The following is a 25,085-nucleotide window of genomic DNA, read 5'->3' as shown; positions in this document are numbered from 1 at the left end:
CTATGACTCAACGACACAATAATTTTCAACAATGGAACAACAACTTTATTATCAACAACTAGCATATATATAAATCAATTACAGTCATCTCAAAGTCTAAAACATCCCCCAAAAGCAATTAAGTTTTGATCAATAGAACATAAATCAAATATCCGTAAAACACCTCAACTAAATCCCTAACACTTAAGTTTGAAGTTGGGAAACCAACCATAAGTTTTTTGGACTAACTAGAGATTAATTATGCTAAGTTTTCTTAAAATTTTCTGAAAACCCACTTGGACTATTTTCATCATAACTCTAAATCTACAAATAATTTTCTAGTCACTCCAAAGCCATTAGAAAGCTAACTCAATTATCTACAACTTTTATGTTTACACCTAAAGCTAATTCAAAATAGAAACAGGTGAAAAAGACACAAGAACGCGAAACAGAAAATGCTGTCACTGGACAATTTCGCTAATAGCGAAAATTGAGCTAATAGCGTACATGTTCCAGAGGGTTTCGCTAATAGCGAATTTCTGGCGAGTTTTTCATCTACTGTTACGATTTTAACACCATTTTCACCCCAAAAACCCATTTTCTGATCCCCTAATCACCCAAAATGAATTAGAACAATGTTTACAGGTTCTATATACAACATAGTAACTAAAACAACATAGAAACATGCATCAAACAACACCATTCATCGTATTTTCTTCAATTAACATAAAACTTCTAACCCTAAAACCAAGAACAACAATTCATCAAATTTCAGAATTATATACCATGATTATTGAAAGGAATCTCACCCTTACCTTAATTCAGCAACACCAAACGTTAAGCTACCGCAATCGATTCCTTCCTAGCTCTCTCTTGGCCTCTTCTAGGTTTTCTCTCCAAAACCAGTTTTCTTCTAATGTTTTTACGTGAAAATGTTTCTCTCCCTTTTTTTTTCTTTTACTTCAAAAATATCTCTCTTTTCTTTTCTCACCCAACTCCCTTAATTTCTATTAATTTCCACTTAATTCCCTTTAACCAAAAATAAATACTATTTCTATAATATTTCTATTTCTCATATTATTTCTATCCAATAATAACAACATTCATTTAAATAATACACAACCCCAATATTCATATAATAAATAGCATCATAACATAGTTCATATAAAAATCATATAAAACATATATTTCACATAAAATCATATATATATAGCAATTAAAGTCATATAAAAATATTCACACATCTACTAAAATATTAGAATAAAAATGGGGCGTTACAACTTACAATCCCTACTAGCACCCTAGCAAATCAATGTCACTCAATGTACAAAGTGATTCTAAGAAAAAGTGTTTAATCTTGAAGAATTTGTGTGCAATGAGTTTATGAGACCTAGAGAGAATAGTTGCAAATGACTCAATTGAATTGAAAGCAATGGGGAGAAGAGTTTATATAGTAAAGGCAAGGAAGAGCAAAATTTCGAGCCACTAGGAGTAGTGAGTAAGGTATCAACACTTAGAAACTGATCGGATCTAAGAAGACAACTTATGAAAAAAGGGTATGGGAGCTTTTTCCTACGATCATTCTTGTAGGAAATTATGCGATTGGAGAAGAAAAGAGGCCAATTGACTTTGATTTTGTTTTTTAGTAACCACATGATATTGAGATCGTAGTCATCAATTCTACCATAGTTATATTGCTTACACATGATAATCTTGACAAATACCCAATGCAACAACCTATCAACACATTTCAATTGAAGGGGGCTAAAGTTTGAAAAACTCAATTCACCAAACCCGGTTTTCGACGCACTTTTACAAAATCAGTTTTGATCTCTCCTTCAAAGTCACATATTACCCCTCTTTTATTGTTTAAAATTTTCTCTCATATGTTTATTGCGATTATTTTATGACTAGATGTTTGTTGATCGTCTCTCATCCTTTTGCATGCTATCTTTTCTCTTGTGCCTTATTTTGCATGCTTGCTTGTATTTCAATTGTGATTGTGTACTTGCTTGTTCTTGGATGGTTTAGTTGATCTATGTTAAAATTTGTTTAAATGCATATCTAAACTTGCATGGCGATTTGGCTCCAATTCACAACATATCATTGTTTGAAAAACTGAAAATATAGAGCCTGTATTGAAAGTTAACAAATCGGAAATTTGTTGAAGTAAGAAGAAAATATAGAGCCTGAATAGATTGTTGATTTGGTACCAATTGACCAGAAGCATTAGCATATCTATTGAACAGATCCTTAAGGTTAGAAATATCTGCACTTTTACCTTTGCAAAAAACCATCAAGTCATCAGCATAAAAAGTGTGGGAAGGAACTCTGACATTTCCAGTACTTTTGATCAGATCAAGCTTACCATCATCCACTAGCTTAGCAATGCCTCTACTTAAAACATCTGCTATTAGACAAAAGAGGAGAGGTGATAAGGATCACCTTACCTCACTCCTCTAGAGCAATTGAACTAGTCCTGAGCATTCCCATTGATTGGGATTGATAGAAATGCTAAATGTAAAATCACCTCAACCCACTTACAAAAGGTATCATTAAACCCAAAAGCTTTCAAAACATTAATCAAGAATGTCCATTCTAAGGTGTCCAAATCCTTAGAGATATCAATCTTTAAAATTAGATTCCCATCATAAGACTTATTGTGTAATAAATTAGCAGCTTTTGAAGCAATACACATGAAGTCTCTGATGTCTATTATGGATGAAACCTTTTCGCTCCTTGGATATAATAATTGGTATAATCTGAGCCAGTCTATCTGCAATGATCTTTGAAATAATTTTGAACTTGAAGTTTACCATTGCTATGGGTCTAAATTGGTCCATTGATGTTGCATTTTGAACTTTTGGAATTAAAGCAATAATATTAGAGTTGAAACCTGGAAGAATCCATCCTTTGGTGAAAAACTCCAAGACAACGTTAACCACCTCATCCTTAATAATCTGCCGGTAAGTTTGATAGAAAAAGGTGCCAAATTAGCCATCTGGATCAGAGCTTAGTCTCTATTCTTCTTCGTAAAGAAAACACTACACAATTACATCACTTAAACCTCCCTTTTAATCATACACTTCTATTCTCTTAATTCTTCAAAGTTCCTACTAAATTCACTAAAATACACTCTACTCTCAAATTACCAAAATACCCTTCACTCTTAAATTACCAAAATACCCTTAACTCCTCAATCTTCTAATAAAAAAAATCATCTAACCCATCAATTCACACACATCAAATAAACAATTACTCCCCCGTTCTTTTTTAAGTGTAGTTTTAGAATTAACACCAAAATAACGAAGTGTATTTTTGCACATTTTCCTCCTATTATACCCTTGTTTTAATCCACTAATATATTCCTATTTTTTTTGTACACACTTTCTCTTTCCAATAAATTTAATATGTTAACAAACATTTGTTAGTTACTATCTTTTTCTCCAAAAACTTCCTTTTTTTTTGTACACACTATCTCTCAATAAACAATTGTCAATTTTCTAAATATTGTTCTTCTATCTTATCAAACGAGTCTTCAACTATTTCTCCATCTTCACCTTCCATCAGCCGTTTCAATGAGTCTTTCACTCTTTTTATCTTTTGAACATTCATGGAGTCTTTTATTTCATTTTTCACTCAAGTCTATTCTTTTACTTTGCATTTGAAATTTTTACAAATTACTATTAATCTTATTTATAGAATTTTAACTATTCATGAAACCATTATTATAGGTAACAAAAAATTTTAAAAAATTTTAAGATAACAAGAAACAAACTTTGTTTTAAAATAAAAAATAAACTTTGTTTAAAAAAAACAAACTTTAGTTTTTCAAATATATAGCATTAATTAGTTTTATTGAAAAAGATAAGAGTAATTGACAAATCATAACCGTAAAATACCAAAACGACAGTTCAATAGGAAAGAAAAAAAATCTGCACTAGAATGACACTTAAAAAGGATCGGAGGGAGTAAATTCTAAATAATTAAATTAATAACAAACTAAAAATCGGGGTGTTATATCCCGCTTGCATGGAAGTGGTAAGTTAGTCAAGTTTGTAAATGAGACGAGATGATGATTTGAGCAACCTTTTCGGAAAGGTATGTTTTCCTTGAAAAATTGCAGAGTTTAAAATTTATTTTCTTTTGCTAATTGAGGACAAGCAACATTTTAAGTTTGAGGTTGTCATGGTAGGTCATCTTACGTTATTTTTAGCATATTTTTTAGTAAATTTTAGTTAGTTTTGATCCAAATTAGAGGAGTTTTAGAACAATTTCATGTGATTTTTGGGACATTTTGTAATTTTTTCATTTTGAGTCATGTAATTCTAGTTTTTACAAAACCAAGAAGCTCTAGGTGTTTTTGATGCAATTCAATACAAAATCATGCAAATGGACAAAACAAAAGCAACTTATGAGAATTTGGGAAGACAATGAATGAAGATTGAAGAGGCCTCCGAAGAAATTACAAGGAGGAATTCTGTTCCAAGTTCCAAGACAAGTTATATGGAAGAAAACACCCAAAAAGAAAAGGAAACAAGTCATTACATGCGAAAAATAGCACGGGTGCGCGCCCGAGTGAACATAAATACACTCGTGCGCCCTCGAGTGCACATAAAACACTCGTGTGCGCAAAAATGCACATGTGCACCCCAGCATGTGGTTTGCGCCCCCCGCGTGTGCTATTTCGGGAAATAACTGATTTTTGGTACTTTTTTGTGGAAAAAACTTAGTTTTTCTGCCCAAACTCAATTGAAAACAAGCCTATAAAAACAACTTCTCTCATAAAATGCTTTGTTAGGGGGCCAAAATCACAATTTTTTAAAAGTTAAGGTGTCAAAAATGCACTTAAGCCTTAATTCTATTATGCAAAGGTCTTAATGCTTTCATCCAAATTAGGACATACCTGAGATAACGGTAAATAATCACTCGAATTAGGGAGGTGACATACCAAAGATAACAGTGAATACTTACTCGAATTAGGAAGTATCTAATATAACGCTGGATAACCCACCCAAATTAGGGAAATAGTTATATCTAAGAAAATAGTTAATGAACATATAATTAGGCCAAAATCCCAATCTGAACGTTGCAAAGTAATTTTACTCCTTCATCCTTGGTAAGGTAGAAGAGATAGGGTTGTCCGTATATAGAACTACCAAGAGGAAAGAGTATGTTGATGTACTTCTAAGATTTGTAGATGGGAGGACATTTCGGATAAATTTAGGAACTTATTAAGTTTATCCTTCAATTACCTCTTAGAGAGTAAGACCCCACACTACAAGCTAGAAATGCATACGAAACCACTCTAGGATTGACGACCTACAACTGTATAACTCACGTGTGAATCTGGTGCAACTCAACCGCTAGAAGGGATAAGACCCCACGAACTCATCACTTAAATGGGTACCATTTAACCCATCCCTAAATATACTGACTATTATTTAATTCAACAAATAAATAAAGGGGATTTGAAGAAACCTAACCATCGCTAACATTCTGCAATGAAAAACAGGTTATTCCTAAACTCTCGCTTTGAGCAAACAGATCAAATTGAACAAACTCTCCCCATTTACTATAGCGTTTTATGTATTTATGTTTTAAATAAGTAACGTGAATTCCCTAGTTGAAATGACATTCCTGTTGGATACGATACTTATCACTTTATTACTTGGTAACGATTTGGTACACTTGCCAAAATTGTGCATCATGTGGTCAGAAAAGGACAAAATGTACTACTCTTAGTCTGATAGTGACATTCCTTTAGAATACGACAAACTAGTTCAGAGTCTTCAGCATCTGACCTCATCTTCAGATGCTTCATCCTTCAGAATTTTCAATGCATAAGATGCTTCATTCCTTCAGAGTCTTCTAAAATTTCTCTTCTGATCAGAATGCTGACTTTCTGGTTAACTATTCTTCATATCTTGTTCCAAGTCTTATAAGCTTCTCTTTTACTTCAAATGCACTCTTATGCGTTCAAAGTATTCATATTTCATAACCAAAACTTGATTTAAGAACTAGAATTTAATTCTATGGTCATGCATATTTGAACACACATTAGCATATCCAATTGTTTTTTCATACTTTGTTACCATCAAAACTTCAGAGGTTTGCATAAAATTTATTTTGGGTCAACTATAAATGGAGGATCTAAGCGATGATGGAAAACGACTTTTTATTTTCGCGTAGATAGACGAAATGATAATAGTTATTAAAAACTCACGTACACAAGTGGATAAGTCAGAGTTTGAGCTTCGATCATGACGTTTAACCTAACAATTTTATTTTTTTATCAAATGACATGTTTTTGCGTATGCTGATACAATTATCTTTACTATTATGTTAAGGATCTCAATATATGATATTTGTGTTAAAAAGTCGTATATTTACTTTTTTTAAGGCAATTTTTTTTTTAATACAAAATGTCAACTTTTGATTTTCTTAGTGTGTACTCCTACGATACAAGTTAGTGCAACTCTTAATATAATATCTTGTGTTGATGAGTATAATCTTATATTTGTGATGATGAATATAATATGTATAATAAGATTATTGGTATACAAATAATCTTTATTCGAAAGTCTATATATTGACGTAAGTTTGCTTGAAGGGTGAGCGGTGAGCTCCATTAGATATACGATAATATATTAATCCATTCGGTCAAACTATATATTGAGGTAAGTCGTATATAATTTAGGGTCAAATAAGTAAATGATTCCCTTAAATATATCAATATTTGATTCTAGTTTCCATAAAATATTCTTTAAGTTTTAGGTCCTTCTAAAATTTTTTATGAAATTAATCCCTACTTTTTAGTCAACTCATGTCTAAACATCATATTTTATAATGAAATTTATATTTCATTCGTTATAATCTTAACCGCTATCAACTAACTTATCAACTACTCCTTCTAGTTCAAAATTCAGTCTACATACATCAACTTTTGTTGACTCAACTTTCTCTTATAATTATGATCAAATGAGTATTCCCTACAACAAGCTTTAGTCCAAATGATGCATTCCATTCGGTCAAAAACATTGAAACTTTCAAACACATTAAATTCATTATCCATATTTAGTAAACGTCATGGCTTAGAGCATATGAAAAGCTATCTTACTCCATCTTTTGGTATATAAATATTTGATCCAAAATCAAGCTTAACATTGAACCAGCGTTTAGTAATACTAGTTGTTACTCCTTTCTTCCCGGTTTTGAGGTACGTTCCTTTACACTTGATTAATAACACCATCATCATCATATTCATATGTAAGTATAAACATGAATATATATCCACTCTAGTATCCGATAAAAGTTAACATGATTTAGTTTTGTTTCTTCGCCAATTTTGTATTAATATTATTAGAAGTGGTATGTACAATTTCAATAGCTATCCGTCTTATAACGAGTGTGACTTTAGCAGATTTCCCACATAGTAATAAATGGGGTGATAGTCATTTTGGTCCCTGAATGTGTAGCAAGTAGTCATTAAAGTCCTTCAATGTATCAAAATTCTAAAATAGCCCTGATTGTCCACTTTGTTAGTCAAAATAGTCCCTAACACTTAAATAATCCCTTAATACTCACAATAACTCTTTTCATATAGGGACTAAAATGACAATAAGGAAGTATGTATAAGGACTAATATAATAATAAGTAAGTCTATTGAAGGACTAATATGACAATATTAATGAAATATTTTAATATCAAGGACTATTTTGACTAACAAAATGCACAATCAGGGACTATTTTGAAATTTCGATACATTGAGGGACTATTGTGACTATTCGTTCCTCATTTAGAGACTAAAGTGACTATTTCCCCTAATAAATGATTATAAATTTAAAGAAGGGATCTAATTTCAGATAGAAAACCTTTGCTCATTGATCCCACATAGAAAACTTTAGCCATGGAGTAAATGTAGGAGATTAAAAATTTAAATAAAAATACACAATATTATAATCTATGTTACTTCCTTAAAAAAAAATAAAAAAAATCTATGTTACTTGACATAATTACTTTTTCAAGTAACTTATATAATCGATAAAAAGCAGAAAAAATGTAAATCTTTATCTTTATTTTTTAATTTTATTAGGTCTGCAGCAACTTAACCTAATAATTTCCCTCTAAAATGCTGCATTAGGTTAGCAACAATTTAACCTAACAAATTTCATCTAAAATGCAGCGCACTAATTTAACCTAACAAATTCCCTCTAAAATGCAGCAATCCCTGATATTTCTCCTCACTGATTTCATTCCTATCATATTGTGTCATCGTTTTTATATATCTATTGTTTCAGTAGACTTTTTTTTTACAAGTTGTTGTACACTTTTTTAATACGTTTACAAACAGAATACCCTAATTTCCATGCAAACTCGGCTATATATAGCAAACCCTAAACTGTGTTTCTCTAGAAAAAAAACCTAAACCGTGGTAAAATACACAGACAGCAGAAGAATCATAAATTATATTTCTTTTACCGAATTATTGATAGGATTACCGAATTTTCTTTTATAATATTTTCAGATTTTATACATTTTATGAAATGTTTTATTTTGTCTGCTATGGATTATCACCTGTTCTTTTTTTCACCGTTACCAATTATATATTGCATTTTATTATTCGTATGTCAATCCCTTAACAATAAACTCGTTGTTTACTACATGTTCAGCCACGATTGGACTAATTTAACCTTCAACTGATATATTTATTTTTTAAAGAACCTTAGACTGATATCTTGATTGGTTCACGTTAACAAAAGTCTTACACATCTATTCAATAAAAAATTGTCACATCAATTAATGAGATATGAAAAATCATATGTTTTTAACTCATTAAATATTGTGGCAACACATTAAACTCAAATGTTTTTTTAGTTTTAACCCTTCAATTCTCAGGGTAAAAGATGATGGTGATTCTGAGTTTGAGTAAATAAATATGGTAAAAAATTGTTCTACCAAAAAATTGAATTCAGGTTCTCGTGAATATTCCTCATTGGTGGAGTTCATTAACTACTTAAACTCGATTACTTGATTATGAAACTCATAAATATAATACTCCTCTGCTTTTAAATATAAGCAAATAAATTAATTATTCAATAAATTTAAAAAGTGAATCATTTTCTATAAATGAAACCGAAGAAAGTATAGACTATAAATAAAGGATAATTTGATAATAGTACCGCACAAAACAAACAAAAAATTATACCACTAACTCTTTTTAATATGCATAGGGTTATAATTAGGGACATGGAGAATAGTAAATTTACTAAACAATTTCTATTAATTATTGGGTGGTTTCTACTATCATAAATGCATAAAAATACATTAATAATATGTGCATAATCTTCTTTTTTTAGGGTAAGTGATGTATATAGTCTATTTTCTTTGTGAAATAGTCTAGTGATCAGAATTTTACCACTTAAAATGAATAAAGGAAAGAAAACCTAGTTGCAACTTCTACTACGCCTGCATATTGCAAGGTTTTTACTAAATGACTTATGCTCACAAGAAGAAGAAGAAGAATATACATAGTCTTCATTAATGTTATATTGATCACTAAAAATAACATTTCGCTCAAGAAAAAAAAAAAATTTGTTTTAATACATTAATAGAACTATTTTTTTGCTGAAGTAACATTGTGACTCGGATGAACTAGCAGCTAGATTCCTTTTCACACAAAAGGAATGCAATATATATGGCTAATTCCAGCATGTTTGTTAAGTAGCGTAGTTGATATACCTTTTTTATATGGCTAGATTTCTTTTACTTAGAAGGTTGATTGACTTCCACCCTCTACGATTGATTTTATGGTGTGGCCGATTGCAAATCACTAGATTAAAAGAGAACTTTTATATTAAGAATGTTAAAGAGTCCTTTGTTGGATGAAGTAACGTCCGGCACATGAGTTTATAAGTGTGTGCAATCCTCATTTTACTAACAGGTTTCTTAAAGACAAGTTTAGGCTCAACCAAAATATTTAATAACATGTTTGTCGATGGTTATTAGATTATTTGTTATCAACTTCTAAAAGAGCTTAACGGTGAAGATAGTGAGCATTATCAGCTATTGATTGGGTCGGATAAACAATTCAACGAGGTCTTGCATGCTCTGACCGGTGATGGTATTTGGTCCTGCACCACCAGATAAATGGATGATCATGCTGGATATGAGTTTCCTCATTGCACATAGATTCAAACATGTAGTGGTTCTAATGTCCATCGATAAATGACATTCAAAAATATTTTTCCCTCTATGCGGTGCATCTTCACATAGAGACCGAATGTTGTGTCTAGCACATATGAATGACAACCATTTTATGGTGATATATTTGAGGGATGGCTGTCTATTTCCTCCCACTTCCGTGCTATGGAGATAACAGCGTAGCAAAAATGCAAAGTCATGAGATGAAATATATGTCGGTAGGATGATTGTCTTTAATGAACTAATTAAGTGGGGTGATAGGTTATAAGATAATAGGAGATGATGATTTGTACTTTGTTAAAAACCTTAACCCTTAAGAGAAGGTTGTTGCTCATAACAAGGTCAGAGATGGAATCAAGATTTAAGAAGATGAAAGTCTTGGACATGATGATTGTAGTATAGACATTGAGGCGGATTAGTTGAAATGTATATCATTAACAACTACATAATGATTTTTTGATATAATTATAAGCTCGTTGTCTTTTATATTATTTATACAATGAAAATTTGTTGAATCCAGACATACATGAAATCAGTGCAAGTAGTTTGGTGAAATCTGACACATTTCGGATTATAAAATCTGAAAAATCCGAATAATCTTTCATATTACAAAATCCGAACAAAGGATATTTGCGAAGAAAAAAAAATAGTAAGCGCGAGAAACTCATAGGGTAGAAAAACTAATAGTTCTTTTAATATGTTATTAGAGCATATCCAAGATTCATTACACGATATACTATCAATTTTCTGCTATCGGGCCACTCGAGTCATGCCTATGATTAAACCCAACCCAAAATTTAATTAAGAAGGAGAAATCCCTAGCTCTTAATCAAAGAGTCTTGGCCGGGCGCTCTACAAAGGTAGATGCAGAGAATCCATTTTGAAGGTTGATTTCGAGTAGGAAAAAAAATATTAATTATATGTTATAGTTTAATAGTACTTCTTTGATGAATTGTATAACATACCATAATTTTTAAGTGAATTGATCACTTTCAATATTTACTATGAAGAAGTCAAGTCTATATCTGTTTAAGTTTTACTTTGTAATTAAGTAAATTTCATATATGTCATTGTTAACTATGCCTTCTTTAAATTCAAACCTATATCTGCGTACTTGCTTATAAATATTTGTTGCTATAACAGATCAACATGATGATTGTATCTCAGCAATGGATGGTCTCACTTGAAATACTAGCACTAGTGTTCTTGTTAGGCACAACATTCTCATTAGCTGCTACTAGGAAGACTAATAAAAATATTAAAACAAATATTTTTATGTCTCCCAAGATTGAACTAAATCCAGGATTTGTTTCAAATAAAGTATATTATGATGTTGAGTTTCCAAGAGGTCATATTTCACTCAAGAGTTTCAATGCTGAGCTAGTTGATGATGCAGGGAATTCTATACCTCTCCATCAAACTTATCTACACCATTGGGTTGTTATAAGATACTACCAACCTAAAAATGTGACACCAAATAGCCAATCAGGTATTATTTTCTTAAGAAATAATGGCTTTTGCCAAGAGGATGTTTTAGGACAATACTATGGTCTTGGATCGGAAACAAGACGCACAAATACATATATTCCAGACCCTTATGGAATTGAAGTTGGTAATCCTGCTGAAATTCCAAAAGGGTATGTGGAGAAATGGTTGATCAATGTTCATGCAATTGATACGAGGGGTGTGGATGATCGGGTGGGATGCATTGAGTGCTCATGTGACCTATACAATGTAACAAAAGATGAAAATGGTGATGCTTTGAGTCCAAATTATAAAGGGGGTTTGCAATGTTGTCCTGATAATAGCAAGTGCAAGATGAGGAAAGGATTTTTAGGCCCAAAAAAAACCATCTATTTGAAATACACTGTTACGTGGATCAATTGGGATGTTAACTTTATGGTGCCGGTCAACGTTTATATATTTGATGTGACTGATACTTTGAAGCTATCGGATAAGTCTAAAGGAATGAGTATCAAGCATGATTGCAAGGTGAGTGTAATCTCAAAATATTATGATTTGATATGATTAGATGTTATTGTTTTACATTGTCTATGGACAATTATTGAATTCCTACTTAATGATCTCAAATTTAATATATATATATATATATATATATATATATATATATATATATATATATATATATTAGTAATTGAAGTGTGAGTACGTAATAGAGATTATTCTTTAAATACAGGTAGAATATGAAGTTGAACCATGCAACAAAAGTAATGTGAGTGATAGCGATTGTGTTGATATGAAGAGTGCGAGCTTCCCAATGCAAAATGGAGGTTATGTCATCTATGGAGTCGGTCATCTACATACAGGTGCAATTGGATCAACTCTATATGGACAGGTGACATTAAATAATTGCAATTAATATTAACATTTCCATACTATTTTCTACTTCTAGTGATGTTCATAGTGCATATATACATGGAAATTTGTATAATTTACTCCCTTAAAATTACAAAGGAGTTATAAATTTTCACTTTTTTTCATAGGCATCTTGTAATTTTGCTTTAAAGTGCTTAACTTTTATAATTATACTATCTATGTGTTGTTATTGCTTAGTTTGATATATTATAATCTTTAAAATCATATCATTTTGGTTGTGTAAATGTTAGGATGGGAAGGTTATATGTAATTCAAACCCAAAATATGGAAATGGAAAGGAAGCAGGAAATGAGAAAGGATATGTTGTAGGAATGTCCACTTGTTATCCTCAACCAGGCTCTATCAAGATACTTAATGGTGAAACTTTAACTCTAGAGGTGAACTATAACAGCAGCAGAAGACACTCTGGAGTAATGGGGCTTTTTTATTTCTTGGTGGCAGAAAAGCTACCACACCATCATGTCTAACATTCCTATCATTTTGATTACTTTGTTATCAACATGGTCCACCTCAGAATTTGTTTTTATTGTATTTGATAGCAATCATTGCATGTTATGTTGAAAAAATAATTAAAATATGGTGCTGCAGTGGTAATTAGTATACCCCATATTTTTGTTGGATATCTTAGAGTACAAAGTATAGATGTAAATTTTGTAAGACCCGAGACATTTAAAAAAAATAAATAAATATTATGTGTTATTTTATAGATGTTTGGTACTTCTGGGATTACTCGTGCAAGGCACGGGTGATGATGGAATAATATATGATGTTTTTAGTTATTTTTTTAGTGTATTTCTTTGCATTTGAAGGCAAAATAGAAGTCCATTAGAGGAATTGTCAATGGTTTGAGGAACTTTTTCTATTTTTTTCATTCGAGTTTGTAATTCAGTTGTATCCTAAATCATTCAACTCCATAAGTGTTTTGAATTTTTTTAGTGAGAAATCATGTAAATCTGCAAAACAATACATCACGTGAAGGATTGGGATATGAAGATTGAAGTTCAATAGTTCTTAGAAGACATTTGAAGACAATACAAAGTAAAGAAAATTCATTTGAAGTTACAATGCATTGCAAGACGGAAGAATGCTTGAAAAAGGGTTGAAAACTATAGAATTCGCGCATGAAGGGTTCTGCATGAGCCCCGCACATGAACACGGGCAGGAGGTGCTGTTTTCTTGTTTTCCAAGTTGTTTTTGGTGGAAAATCCTATTTTCATTCCATTAACCCCTAAGTAATCATGCACTATAAATAGAGACCATTGCACACTCTTTTATTCATTCAGAAAGCTAGTATAATGCAAAGGACAAGCATCGGGAGCTTCAAGGAAGAGGATCTCTATCCTCCTCTTGTTCTCTCTAGGGTATGTTTTTCTATTGTTTTGTAATGATGTCAGTTTCCATGATCAACTAAACCTCTTTGATTATGGTTCCACGATGAAGCCATTTTATTTGTTGGATTCTATTAATAAAGTTTTTATTCAGTTTATAATCTAATGTTTGGTTTAATTCGTCTATGTCTAATTTGAAGCGAAATCGTATATTAAAAACATAATACCTCTTGTAGTGCAGTTCCTTTGTTATCGAAACTCTGAATACGATCACAAGCACCACTCTTCCGGTAGTGCCTCTACTCAGTCCACATGAACAATCACCTCCACTCACAGTGCTAGCTTTTACGTGATGGAGGCTTAGAGATAGAATGGTGGATTTCAACAACTTTTGCTTCTACACAAGGGTTCTATTTATAGAATCCATTGTGTGCTCACCAAGTCTTGTGTTATTGGACGTGTACAAGCCCAATAACCAATTCGCTTGATCTGTTAATTAATTAGAACCACTTACTAAACGCACCCCAAATAAGTCTCGCTCATTTTTCTCGTTCAATTGTCCTTTTGTGTGTGAATTTGTAGGTTATTGTAATGTTGGCAATAATATTATATTACATATTTAATACTATAAACAGTGAGCAATATATAGTAACACATCACTGCTACCCAAGTTACGAAAATGTCAGATGATCTGTCAAACCTTTTAGTGATAAAGATCTTGTGTATAATTACCATTTTTCCCTCATGTCTATATTAAACACAAGGCATAGTATGTCACCATTGTCAAATTCAATATTGAACCCTTAGACATTTCACCTATTATGTAGGAGGGGAAAATTCCATCTAGGACATCTGTGTCCCTCAGCATGATTCGTCGAGTATCCATCAACCGACGTTATAGTCATCTTGTTACCGATGATGTTTGTATGGCAAAAAAGTACCTGACACCTACATCTAGGGTACACAGTGGTTTTAGGTCGAATGGTGGAATACACTGATGACAGGTCATCTTACGTTATTCTTAACATGTTTTTCAGTCAATTTCAGTAGGATTTACCAGCAGAACAGAGGAGTATTAGAACAATTGCTTATGATTTCGGGACATTTGGAATGTTTTCTATATTTGAGTCTGTAATTCTATTCTTCCCGAAACATAGCAATTTTAGGGTGTTTTTGATGTAATTCACGAAGAAATCAAGCAAATCGGCAAATCAAGACATCTGATGATTAGTGAAGACTTTGAGAAGATCCAAAATGAAGATTCAAGTGGCCTCAGAAGATGTTACAGAGTGAGAAATTTTGATCCCAGGTCCCAAGACATCTTGTATGGAAGCAAACACCCAAAAGAACGGAAAAACAGATATTTATGCATTGGAACATACTCACGGCTCCCTGAGCATGGTCTATGTGCCCCGAGCATGGCTATGTGTAACACCCTATTTCTATTAAGCGGTAAAACGCGCGAATACATCAGAAATATTCTAGAAATAGATGCTACATCTCAAAACAAACCAAAAGATATCATGTATATATATAATATTTCAACGAACACAGCGGAATTCAAAATCATAAACTTCAACATATACATGCCATGGTCAAATAAATCCTCATATGAAAATACTCCAAGTCCGACAAGTGGACAATAGCAACAACATAGCAACAGAATCCAAAACAACAACAGACGCTAAACCTAATCAAAGCCTAGATACTATGACACTGACACGACAACGGAGAAAGCTCCCGTTGTCCAAACATCCAACTAGCAAACTCACCAAGCGTCTAGTCCTACACAACGTCTACCCATCCATACAGACAGGTAGGCGGTCGAAACCACTGGGGGTAAGCATTACATTAATCATAATCCACATATAAAAACATGGTATTCAAGAATTTATACATATCACATATACATAACCACCCCTCCTAGAATACTAGCATCATATGATTAACATCCCCCATTACTTGCATCTCAAGCTATCACATTATTATCATAGCATAGCATGCATAATCAACCTCTAATCAAGTCATCAATAAAAGCTCATCATTTATCAACATCAATCAATGATCACATCACTTACCTCATTACTCATTTAGCATGCTTAATTCAACAAGTACAATTCATCATTTCAAGTTACAAGCAATCAATCATCATCATCAAAGAAATCACCACATCTTATGTATATACATATACAATTCTCACCTCATCATTATCATCCAACCAATTATCATCAAATAGATTCACCAAGTGTATAAGCACAACAAGTAAGACATGCAATTAGAGCATTTATTTCACAACCATCAACAAAATCCACCAATATACATATACACCAATCCACATAATCACAACATTCATCAAATTTCACCAATACATAAAATCATCAAGTCACATATTCAATTATGTCACAACTCATCAACCATTCAATTCCAAATATCTCAAGTATGTATTCATCAAACACACTTATCATCAACATTCACCATTCACATGCAACAACAAGATAACATTTCAATATGCAATGCGCCTATACTCGACACATATATGCATGTGGTACCAGATCAACAACAATGGATGCAACAAAAACATCCAAGTAAGAGTACACCTCCTCTTACTATGTAAAAGTACACCTCCTTTTACATTTCAACAACAACAACAACATGATATGATGCATGGACATATAGCAATGACTCGATAATGCACATCTCCAACAACTATCAAAACAATGTAAAGTACACCTCCCTTTACATTTTAACAACTCAACAACATTGCATTATCAAGAATCATGCCCATACATTCAACAATCACATCTCACATAAGATTCATCAACATTCATCAACATCGATTTACAATTCATTTCCATTTACATCACATAATCAAGTAAAATGGAACAACACAACAATCTATGACAAACATCATTCTCAACCTTCCACAATCATTCAAACACAGTTATTTAATCATATGTGACCATTCACAAAAGATTCATAAGACTTTAGTCCAACAAGATTCATTTCTACTAAGTTCGTCTCCAAAGTCACCATTTTAAAAATACTAGAGGTTATGAACCAAACTCAACTCTACAAGCTCAATTGCCTATGCCATGTATTCTCACAAGTCACTTATAGGTGCAGTAGAGGATACATAAGCATTTCATCTGCCAAAACGACGAATTCAAGAAAAACCCAAAGTTCGTCTCACTCTTCACTTTTTCCCAAAATTTTCCATTTTCAAAGAAAAACAAGTTCAAACTTGATAGAACCAATCACATCCATTTTTAAAAATCATATAAACGATATACAACTCTAATCCCACTTCAATTTCCGGAGAAAACGAGTTTTTGGAAAAGTTGACGTTTGGACCGTTTTCACAAAAGTTAGACGATTTTCATAAATCCAAGTCCAAACCAACTCAAATCTTGTTCCAGTAGGATTAAAGGGGTAAACATGTGTTAATTAAGTCCAAAGAAACATTTTAGAAGTATTGGATTGGTCCCCCAAAGCTCAAAACAATCAAAACAGAAAACTGTTTCTGGGCAATTTCGCTATTAGCGAAATCTGCGCTATTAGCGAAATTCCCAGACAATTTCGCTATTAGCGAAATTTTCGCTATTAGCGAAACTTGTCCAGACAGTTTCGCTATTAGCGCCGTTCTTGCGAAATTATGCAGAAGTTTCGGGTTTTCACACCATTTTTGCCCAAAAATCCCAATTTTCAAACCCCCAACTCCCAAATCAACTTCCAGAAAATGTTTATGTGTCAAAACAGGTTCAATACACTTAAACAAACATGTTTCAAGCATTAAAAACAACAACATAGCTCATTTCATCAAATTCACAAAATTCTTTCAAAACACCAACATAACCACAAATCTCCTCATGAATCCATAAACAACGTTTCCAGTTACATAATTTTGATTCCAACAGTTCAACAATCATCAACAACAACTAATGAACACAAATTCATGTACAATTCAACATCACAACTTCATTTTTCATCAAAATTGCTCAAGAACACAATATACCCACAATTGCACATTTCAACATGTTAATTCACATACTAACTTGCAATTATCATACAAATCATGTTCTCAATCATAACAGCAACAATTATGCACGGATTCAGAACAATTGGATTCAATTTATCAATTTCATAAAAATGGGTTTAAATGAAAAATGATGAAATTATGATCAAAAACTAACCCCCTTACCTCTAACACCAAGAATCTTTAATTCAAGCCTCAATTTAGCTCCTAGGTGTTGAATCCACTCTTCTAGCTCTAGCCCTTGCTCTTGTTGTTGTCTCTAGTCTCTATCTCTTCTCCTCCCAAATGAAATGAAATGAATAATGTTGTGAAACCTAATTTTCACCAACAACTAGAGTTTATATATGTGCTCTATTCAATTGGGCTTATCTCTCAACCTTAATGGGCCTAACCCATTTCTATTCTAACACCCCAAAATGTCACTACTCACTTAATGGTAAATTACAACACTAACGGTCACTTACCGGTAAATCAATTAATTACTACACCTTCTCTAGTAACTTGGTAAAACAACATTCTTACTAACACTCAAAATAATTCTCATCTAAAATTACAAAATTACCCCCCACTCTCAAAATGACCAAAATGCCCCTAAGTCCAAAATGACTAAAATACCCTTCTGCACCGAATTCTACAATTCCCAACCAAAAATACACACAGATGCAAATAATCACATAATAGCACACACAACACACATAAATAAATAATAAAATAAAACTAGCGAAAATCGGGTTGTTACACTATGCGCCCCGAGCATGGCATGGGCACTCCGAGTATGCATTTTATGCACACTCAGGATCCACGAGCACATCCTATGTGCCTCGAGCATGGTTGAATGCTTGCCAAAACTAGTTTTTGCTACTTTTTAGTGGGGAAAAACCCGATTTTGGGCCCGACTTCAGGTGGAAACTCTTCCTATAAATACCACATTCCTCATTCACAACTTTTCATTCATAACGAAGTGTTTCAAGAGGATGGCAAGCATTACGAGCTTCTAGGGAAGGAGTTTCTCCCTCCTCACTCCAAGTTTCTCTAGGGTATGTTTTATTTCTTTTGTAATTTGTCTTTAGTTACCATGAGAAACTAAATCTTTTTAGGTTAGGGTTCTAAGATGAACCTCTATCTTGTTTGTTGGATAATTATTTATTTAAAGTCGTTTATTTAGTTATTTTCTGTTCGCTATTTAGTTTTACTGTAGTGCATAAGATTTGTCTCCTCTGAAGCATAACCCTGATTTAGGCACTTAGGTAGTGATAGGGCCTAATATTGATGAACATTTGTTGAAATCAAGTGGTAACTAGTTAGTAATTAAGGAAACAAGTGACTTCACGACTTAAATTGGCCCAGTAACTTCATTCTCCTCGCACCTTGGTTAGATAGACGCTGATAGAGCTGCTCGTTTGTAGAACTACCGAGAGGTAGAGTGTGCTATGTACTTCTAAGATTCATATATGAGAGAACCTTTAGGAACACTAAAAACCATACCTTTGGAAATTTAGGAACTTAAATTTAAGTTTATGTTTCAATTACCCCTGAGGGAGTAAGACCCCACATGTAAGGATCACCATGTGACCAGCAGGTGCAACTCAACAGAAGGAGGGATAGACCGAAGTTAACCGAGAGTGTAGGACCCTGCATGTAAGGATCAACGTGCGACGAGCAGGTGCAACTTGACAAACAGATTAGGTTATCACGTCCCGACGTACTCATCACTTAGATAGTCTACTTAGAATAATTGAACGCGACTTGACTGTTAATTAATTCCAACAAATTAATAGAAGGGATTCAAAGAATCTTAACCACTACTAACATTCTGCAATCAAACAGGTAAACTTGCACTGTTGCAAACAGATTAAATTGAAAAACTTTAAACCCTTATCTTATTTATTTATTTTGTTCCCAAATAAGTAACGTGAATTCTTTAGATGAAACGACAATCCCTGTTAATATGATACTCTACTTATCACTTTTTTACTTGGTAAACAATTTGGTACAGTTGCCTAATCCGACCATCAATACCTCAGAGTCTGGATGACTCAGAGTCTGGGTTAACTCAGAGTCTGATGATCCAGAGTCTGGTCTACAGCAACTTTTGGGTGACTTCTTCACTTCTGATCATTTGTTGACTTCTGATTAACCTTTCTTCAGATCTTCTATGAAGTCTTTACCTTCTCTTATGCTTTTGATGCTCTTATATATGTTCAGACCTTGATAAATTATCACATGAGCAAGTTTTGCCGGGTATCTTTTTTTCCTCAAATCCCTAGTTTTGTGTTTGTGTCTCATCCCTCAGGTTAATTTCAATAACTGAAAATCTGGAATTGAAAACAGGGTGCATCGTGATACTCCTCCTTATTCTTTTCTGAAAAATTTGTTATTTCTTATCTACATCTCTATTCTCTATTTGTTAATTTCTTGTATCAATAGCTGCTCATGAAGACAATTTGTGCCAATATTATGGGAAATATCGCAATTGAAGAAGAAAAAAAAATAATGAATTTAGGGGTATTTGGATGGGTTTGGTACGAGTATTTTATGTATATGTATTCAGATATGAAATTGTTGGGAGTATTTCAATTATCAAATGGCGACATCTATGCAACTCATTCCCAAACCTTAAATTCCATCCATCAAGACACTCATTCAAAATTACTTCCTCTACGTGTAATTGATTTCATAAATATTACATGAATGGTATCTAATTAGGTTGTAATTTAGTGAATGAAGTTTGATTTATTGCATATCGATGTCTGATGAGTGGATATGGCACAGTTTCAAATTAAGTTTGATGATTGACTACACCAACGAAATAGAGACTTGTGTGGGTTGATTTAGAAAACTATTATTAGTCTTTGGATTAACAAATAGAGGCGTAGGATTTGGTGTCAACGGATCTTGACACACACAGATATATATATATATATATATATATATATATAGAGAGAGAGAGAGAGAGAGAGAGAGAGAGAGAGAGAGAGAATGGATCCATTGACTGCAAGAGTAAGTCTAAACACTTACCCCCAATCTTGATCATTGATTTTAATATTAATTAATGGCTATGATTAATTACTAAAGATTTCTATGGTAAGAGATGAGAAGGGGTCCATTGACTCCAAGAGTAAGTCTTTAGACTTACTCTTGGATTCAATGGATCCTCTCTCAATCTCTCTCTCTCTCTCTCTCTCTCTCTCTCTCTCTCTCTCTCTCTCTCTCTCTCTCTCTCTCTCTCTCTCTCTCTCTCTCTCTCTCTCTCTCTCTCTCTCTCTCTCTCTCTGTGTGTGTGTGTGTGTGTGTGTATTTTATAAGGCCAGAGCATAATAACATCAAAAAAGAGGATAGGTGATTTCTCAACTATACTTTAATCATATGTCACGTGCTTATATATATATTATTAAAAAAAATGAAAAAAGTACATAAAAAAACTTGGGGGACATAGACCTAAACCCAGTAAAAACATAAAGGTGTGCAAGCCAACCCAAACGGGCATTACAAACACGTTAAGAACATACACTCGAGTCAAACCTAGTCAAGACTGACAAACGATGTTTGTGAGCACCAACCGGGTCTATAAGTTGGAAAATGAAACGACTGTCAACACAGAAATGATCACGTTCCATCAACTCCCTGCACCATCAGCAGCAAGCATTAACGACTCTTTCGAGTCCAAAATAGTTCGAACCCCAACAATTCATTTACAACGAATTCAAAGGATCTAAGCGGATTGAAGACCATATAGGTTGACCATCAGCTGGCCAAGATGAGTCTTCACTTCTTGATATGACGAATGAATTAACCGTCAACACGGTCATATTCAAGTTCCAACAAACCCCTGTTACCAAATCACAGCAGTCATTAACGCTCTTTCAAGCCAAACAAACCCATAAGCATGAACAATTACTGAAAAACCCATCACCGCATCCATGAGTCATGAACCAAAACAAAACCTAGAAATTGATTAAAGACCGACGAAGTGGAGGCACACAACCCGACTTCTCTTGAACCCACCAAAATCGTCACCACAGAAGAAAGTAGCGACAGTTTTTCAAACCAAAACCGTAGGCACTGCAGAACGGTGACCGCAGTTCGAACAGAAACAAACAACAGACCACCCGAAATGCATAAACTACTATCTGTTTCAAAACTTCAAAACAGATATGGAACGGAGCAGACCCGGAACTCTGACCCACGAACAAAATCTGGCAACGAAACACGAACATACCAAGAAAAGAACCAACAACCACCGCTGGATAAGGCGGCGCCGGACTTCCGAGGTTCAAAACGGTGGAGCAGCAACCTAAACTACACAACCCTTAAACTCCGACAAGGAACCAATGTACGAACCTGTGAACGACGATGGTAATACGACAAACTGGAAAGACAGATGGACCGCCGGAGGAAGAAGGGTGCGACGGTGATGCGAAGAAAAGCTCTCTTCGCGTCACCATCTCCCGGATCTACATCGTGGTGGTTGAGTGGCGGAGCGGCGGCTGTCGTTCAGATGGGATTAGCAAGAAGAAAGAGCGGCTGTGTAAATCGAGAGGAAGGAGCGGCTCCCAATTCCCTATTAGGTTTTACATATATATATATATATATATATATATATATATATATATATATATATATACACACACACACACACACACACACACATGCATGGGTAAAACAAAAAAAAACAGAATATAATTATTTTTTCTTAAAATGTCAATATGATATATTCTTAGTGAAAATATTATTTTATCTTAGAGAGATTGAACCAATTACTTTTATTTTCTGAATGAATGTTAATAATAAGTTGTGAAGTTAATATTTACTCCTTCGTTCGAGTTTGAACACATGGCATGACTCCAACTCCTCATCCCTTGACTCAAACCAGTCAAGCTACCCAACACCCCCTCCCCCAAACAAAACTTAATATATACTTTATATTTTTTTTTCTTTTGAATGACAAATGTTAGATTAATATTTTACTCATTTGTCAGAATTTGAACTCATGACCGTCAACTCCTTATCCCTAATCTCAAACCAGCAAAGCTACCCAAACCTCCATCCGCTGAAACAAAACTACATATATACTTTATATTATTTGTAAGACCAAGTATCTAAATAAAACTATATAATTTTTTTTTACAAAACTACACAATATTACTTTTAAATTTATAATTTATAATTTTTTTTGTCAAAAAAAACTTTTTAATATACATTAAGTTTACTTCGAATTTATGTTGACTTATTTATTCCCTAAAATAATATTCACTAATTCCCTAAAAAAAATATTCACTAATTATGTCTGTGTAAATTAATCTTTCATTAAATTAAAAATAATATTTTTATTAAAATTTTATAAGTGCATTAAATCTCCTTGCTTACCACAGGTATCATACTAGTTAAAAAAAAAAAAAAAAACTCGTGTTATTCACTACTTTTTACAAAATAGAGCTCTCCTTCAAAAAAATAAAACAAAATAGAGCTCTAGTCAAGTGAAGTGATACGTTCAACCTTAACAAAATAGAGCTCTAGTCAAGTGAAGTAAACGTCATGGCCGGCTTAGAGCATCTGAACACCTACTTCATCTTTTGGTATATAAATATTTCTTTCAAGCTTAACAATTGAACCATCGTTTAATAATTAATGCCACTAGACGTTGTTTCTTCTCTGTGTTTGAGGTACGTTCCTTAACACTTGATTAATAATACCATCATCATATTTAGCATAAAGATGGAAACATATCATATATTTTCTCAGTTCTGCCCATCAAAGCTAACATGATTTACTTTTGTTTCTTTACCAATTTTGGTTTATTATTATTAGTATATAGTAGAATACCCATTTGTATCTTGTTAGTCTTGAATCAAAAACCCTTGCTGAGGTGAATAGATTTTTCCAAATCTTTTCCTTTGATTAGTGAACAAAATCATTTAAAAAAAGAAGCATAATGAATATGGTCATTCAAATCAGCCTTTTACCGTAGTTTGAATTAGAGTATCATGTATTCAAATCATCATGACTAAGAAAATCTTGTAACTTCTTTTAAAACACATGATTTGAACTAGTTTGTCGTATGTTTAACTGTAATTCGAATTAGGATATCCAAAAAAAACCTGGTACCTTGAATTTATATGGTGGTTAGAATTAGGCCAAATACCTCCCTGAGTCCTTTAAGTTTCACATTTGTTTCATATAGGTACTTTAAGTTTCTAAGGTTTCAGATAGGTCCTTTAAGTGTCGAGTTTATTTCGGATTGGTCTTTTCTGTCAACTTCCGTTAAGTCAAAGTTGTTCTGTCCGTTGAGCCAAAGCTGATATGTCCGTTAAGTGGGTGAGGTGGTTCTCTCTGACACTTGGCATCCATTTTTTCCCAACCAGATCAACTTTGGCTTAACGGACAGATCAACTTTGGCTTAACAGAGGTTGATAGAAATGACCTATCTGAAACAAACTCGAAACTTAAAGGACCTATCTGAAACCTTAGAAACTTAAAGGACATATCTGAAACCTTAGAAACTTAAAGGATCTATCTGAAACAAATATGAAACTTAAAGGACCCGGGGAGGTGGCCTTAGAATTATTAAGAAGCTTCATTCGAATCATGCACTCCAAAGACAAAAATGAGTAAAAAACTTTTTCATGATTTGAAAAATTATTAAGAAGCATGATTCGAATCATGCACTCTAAAGAATAAAATGAATGTCTCCATGAGCTTAACTCAGTTGATAATAGGGATGGCAATTGGACCCAGGCCCGACGGGCACCCGCAAAAAATACCCGCAATGGGTAGAGTAAAACCCCGCATTTATGGGTATGGGCTTGGGTCCGGGTAATTACCCGCAAATTTAGCCCCGCAACCCGCATATACATATTTATATAATATAATAAATATTTAATTTATTATTGGTGTACAGTTATTTAATTTATTTAGCTATTTAAATATAAACCTAAACCTAAAAACTAATATGGTGATCGTTTCATTCATGCATCCATAATGTTGGAACAAAATGTGTTTAACAATGAACCTTAAAGGGTTTTGATGATAACAAGGTATTAAAAATTGTAAATTGGACTAGCTAATATTTGTTCAAGTGTACAGGACCATAATTATAAAGTTACATCATCATTGGTTCTGAATGAGCAAATAAAGAGCTATGGAAA

General features: G+C 33.1%; 1 protein-coding gene across 1 annotated transcript; it reads left to right on the top strand.

The window, feature by feature from the left end:
* The first annotated feature begins 7,144 nt into the window (after positions 1–7,144).
* Positions 7,145–13,285, top strand: LOC146955074 (uncharacterized). Its single transcript, XM_085719927.1, has 4 exons — positions 7,145–7,198; positions 11,326–12,174; positions 12,380–12,538; positions 12,810–13,285. Exons 2-4 carry the CDS (start codon positions 11,332–11,334, stop codon positions 13,044–13,046), a joined length of 1,239 nt encoding a protein of 412 aa, XP_085576053.1. The 5' UTR covers positions 7,145–7,198; positions 11,326–11,331; the 3' UTR covers positions 13,047–13,285.
* The last annotated feature ends 11,800 nt before the right edge of the window (positions 13,286–25,085 follow it).

Source organism: Medicago sativa, chromosome 1, assembly GCF_051527215.1.
Source record: "Medicago sativa cultivar Bolivia chromosome 1, Bolivia_mono, whole genome shotgun sequence".
In the NCBI taxonomy this organism is placed as follows: Eukaryota; Viridiplantae; Streptophyta; class Magnoliopsida; order Fabales; family Fabaceae; genus Medicago; species Medicago sativa.
The sequence above is the reverse complement of the archived record's forward strand: the minus strand, read 5'-3'. Positions and strand labels throughout refer to the sequence as shown.

Bases quoted from the DNA above. Each gene is read 5' to 3' on its own strand.
- LOC146955074 (XM_085719927.1), top strand. From the start codon at position 11,332: ATGATGATTGTATCTCAGCAATGGATGGTCTCACTTGAAATACTAGCA. The intron at 12,175-12,379 runs GTGAGTGTAATC...CTTTAAATACAG, and splicing joins GTATCAAGCATGATTGCAAG to GTAGAATATGAAGTTGAACC. The intron at 12,539-12,809 runs GTGACATTAAAT...TGTAAATGTTAG, and splicing joins GATCAACTCTATATGGACAG to GATGGGAAGGTTATATGTAA.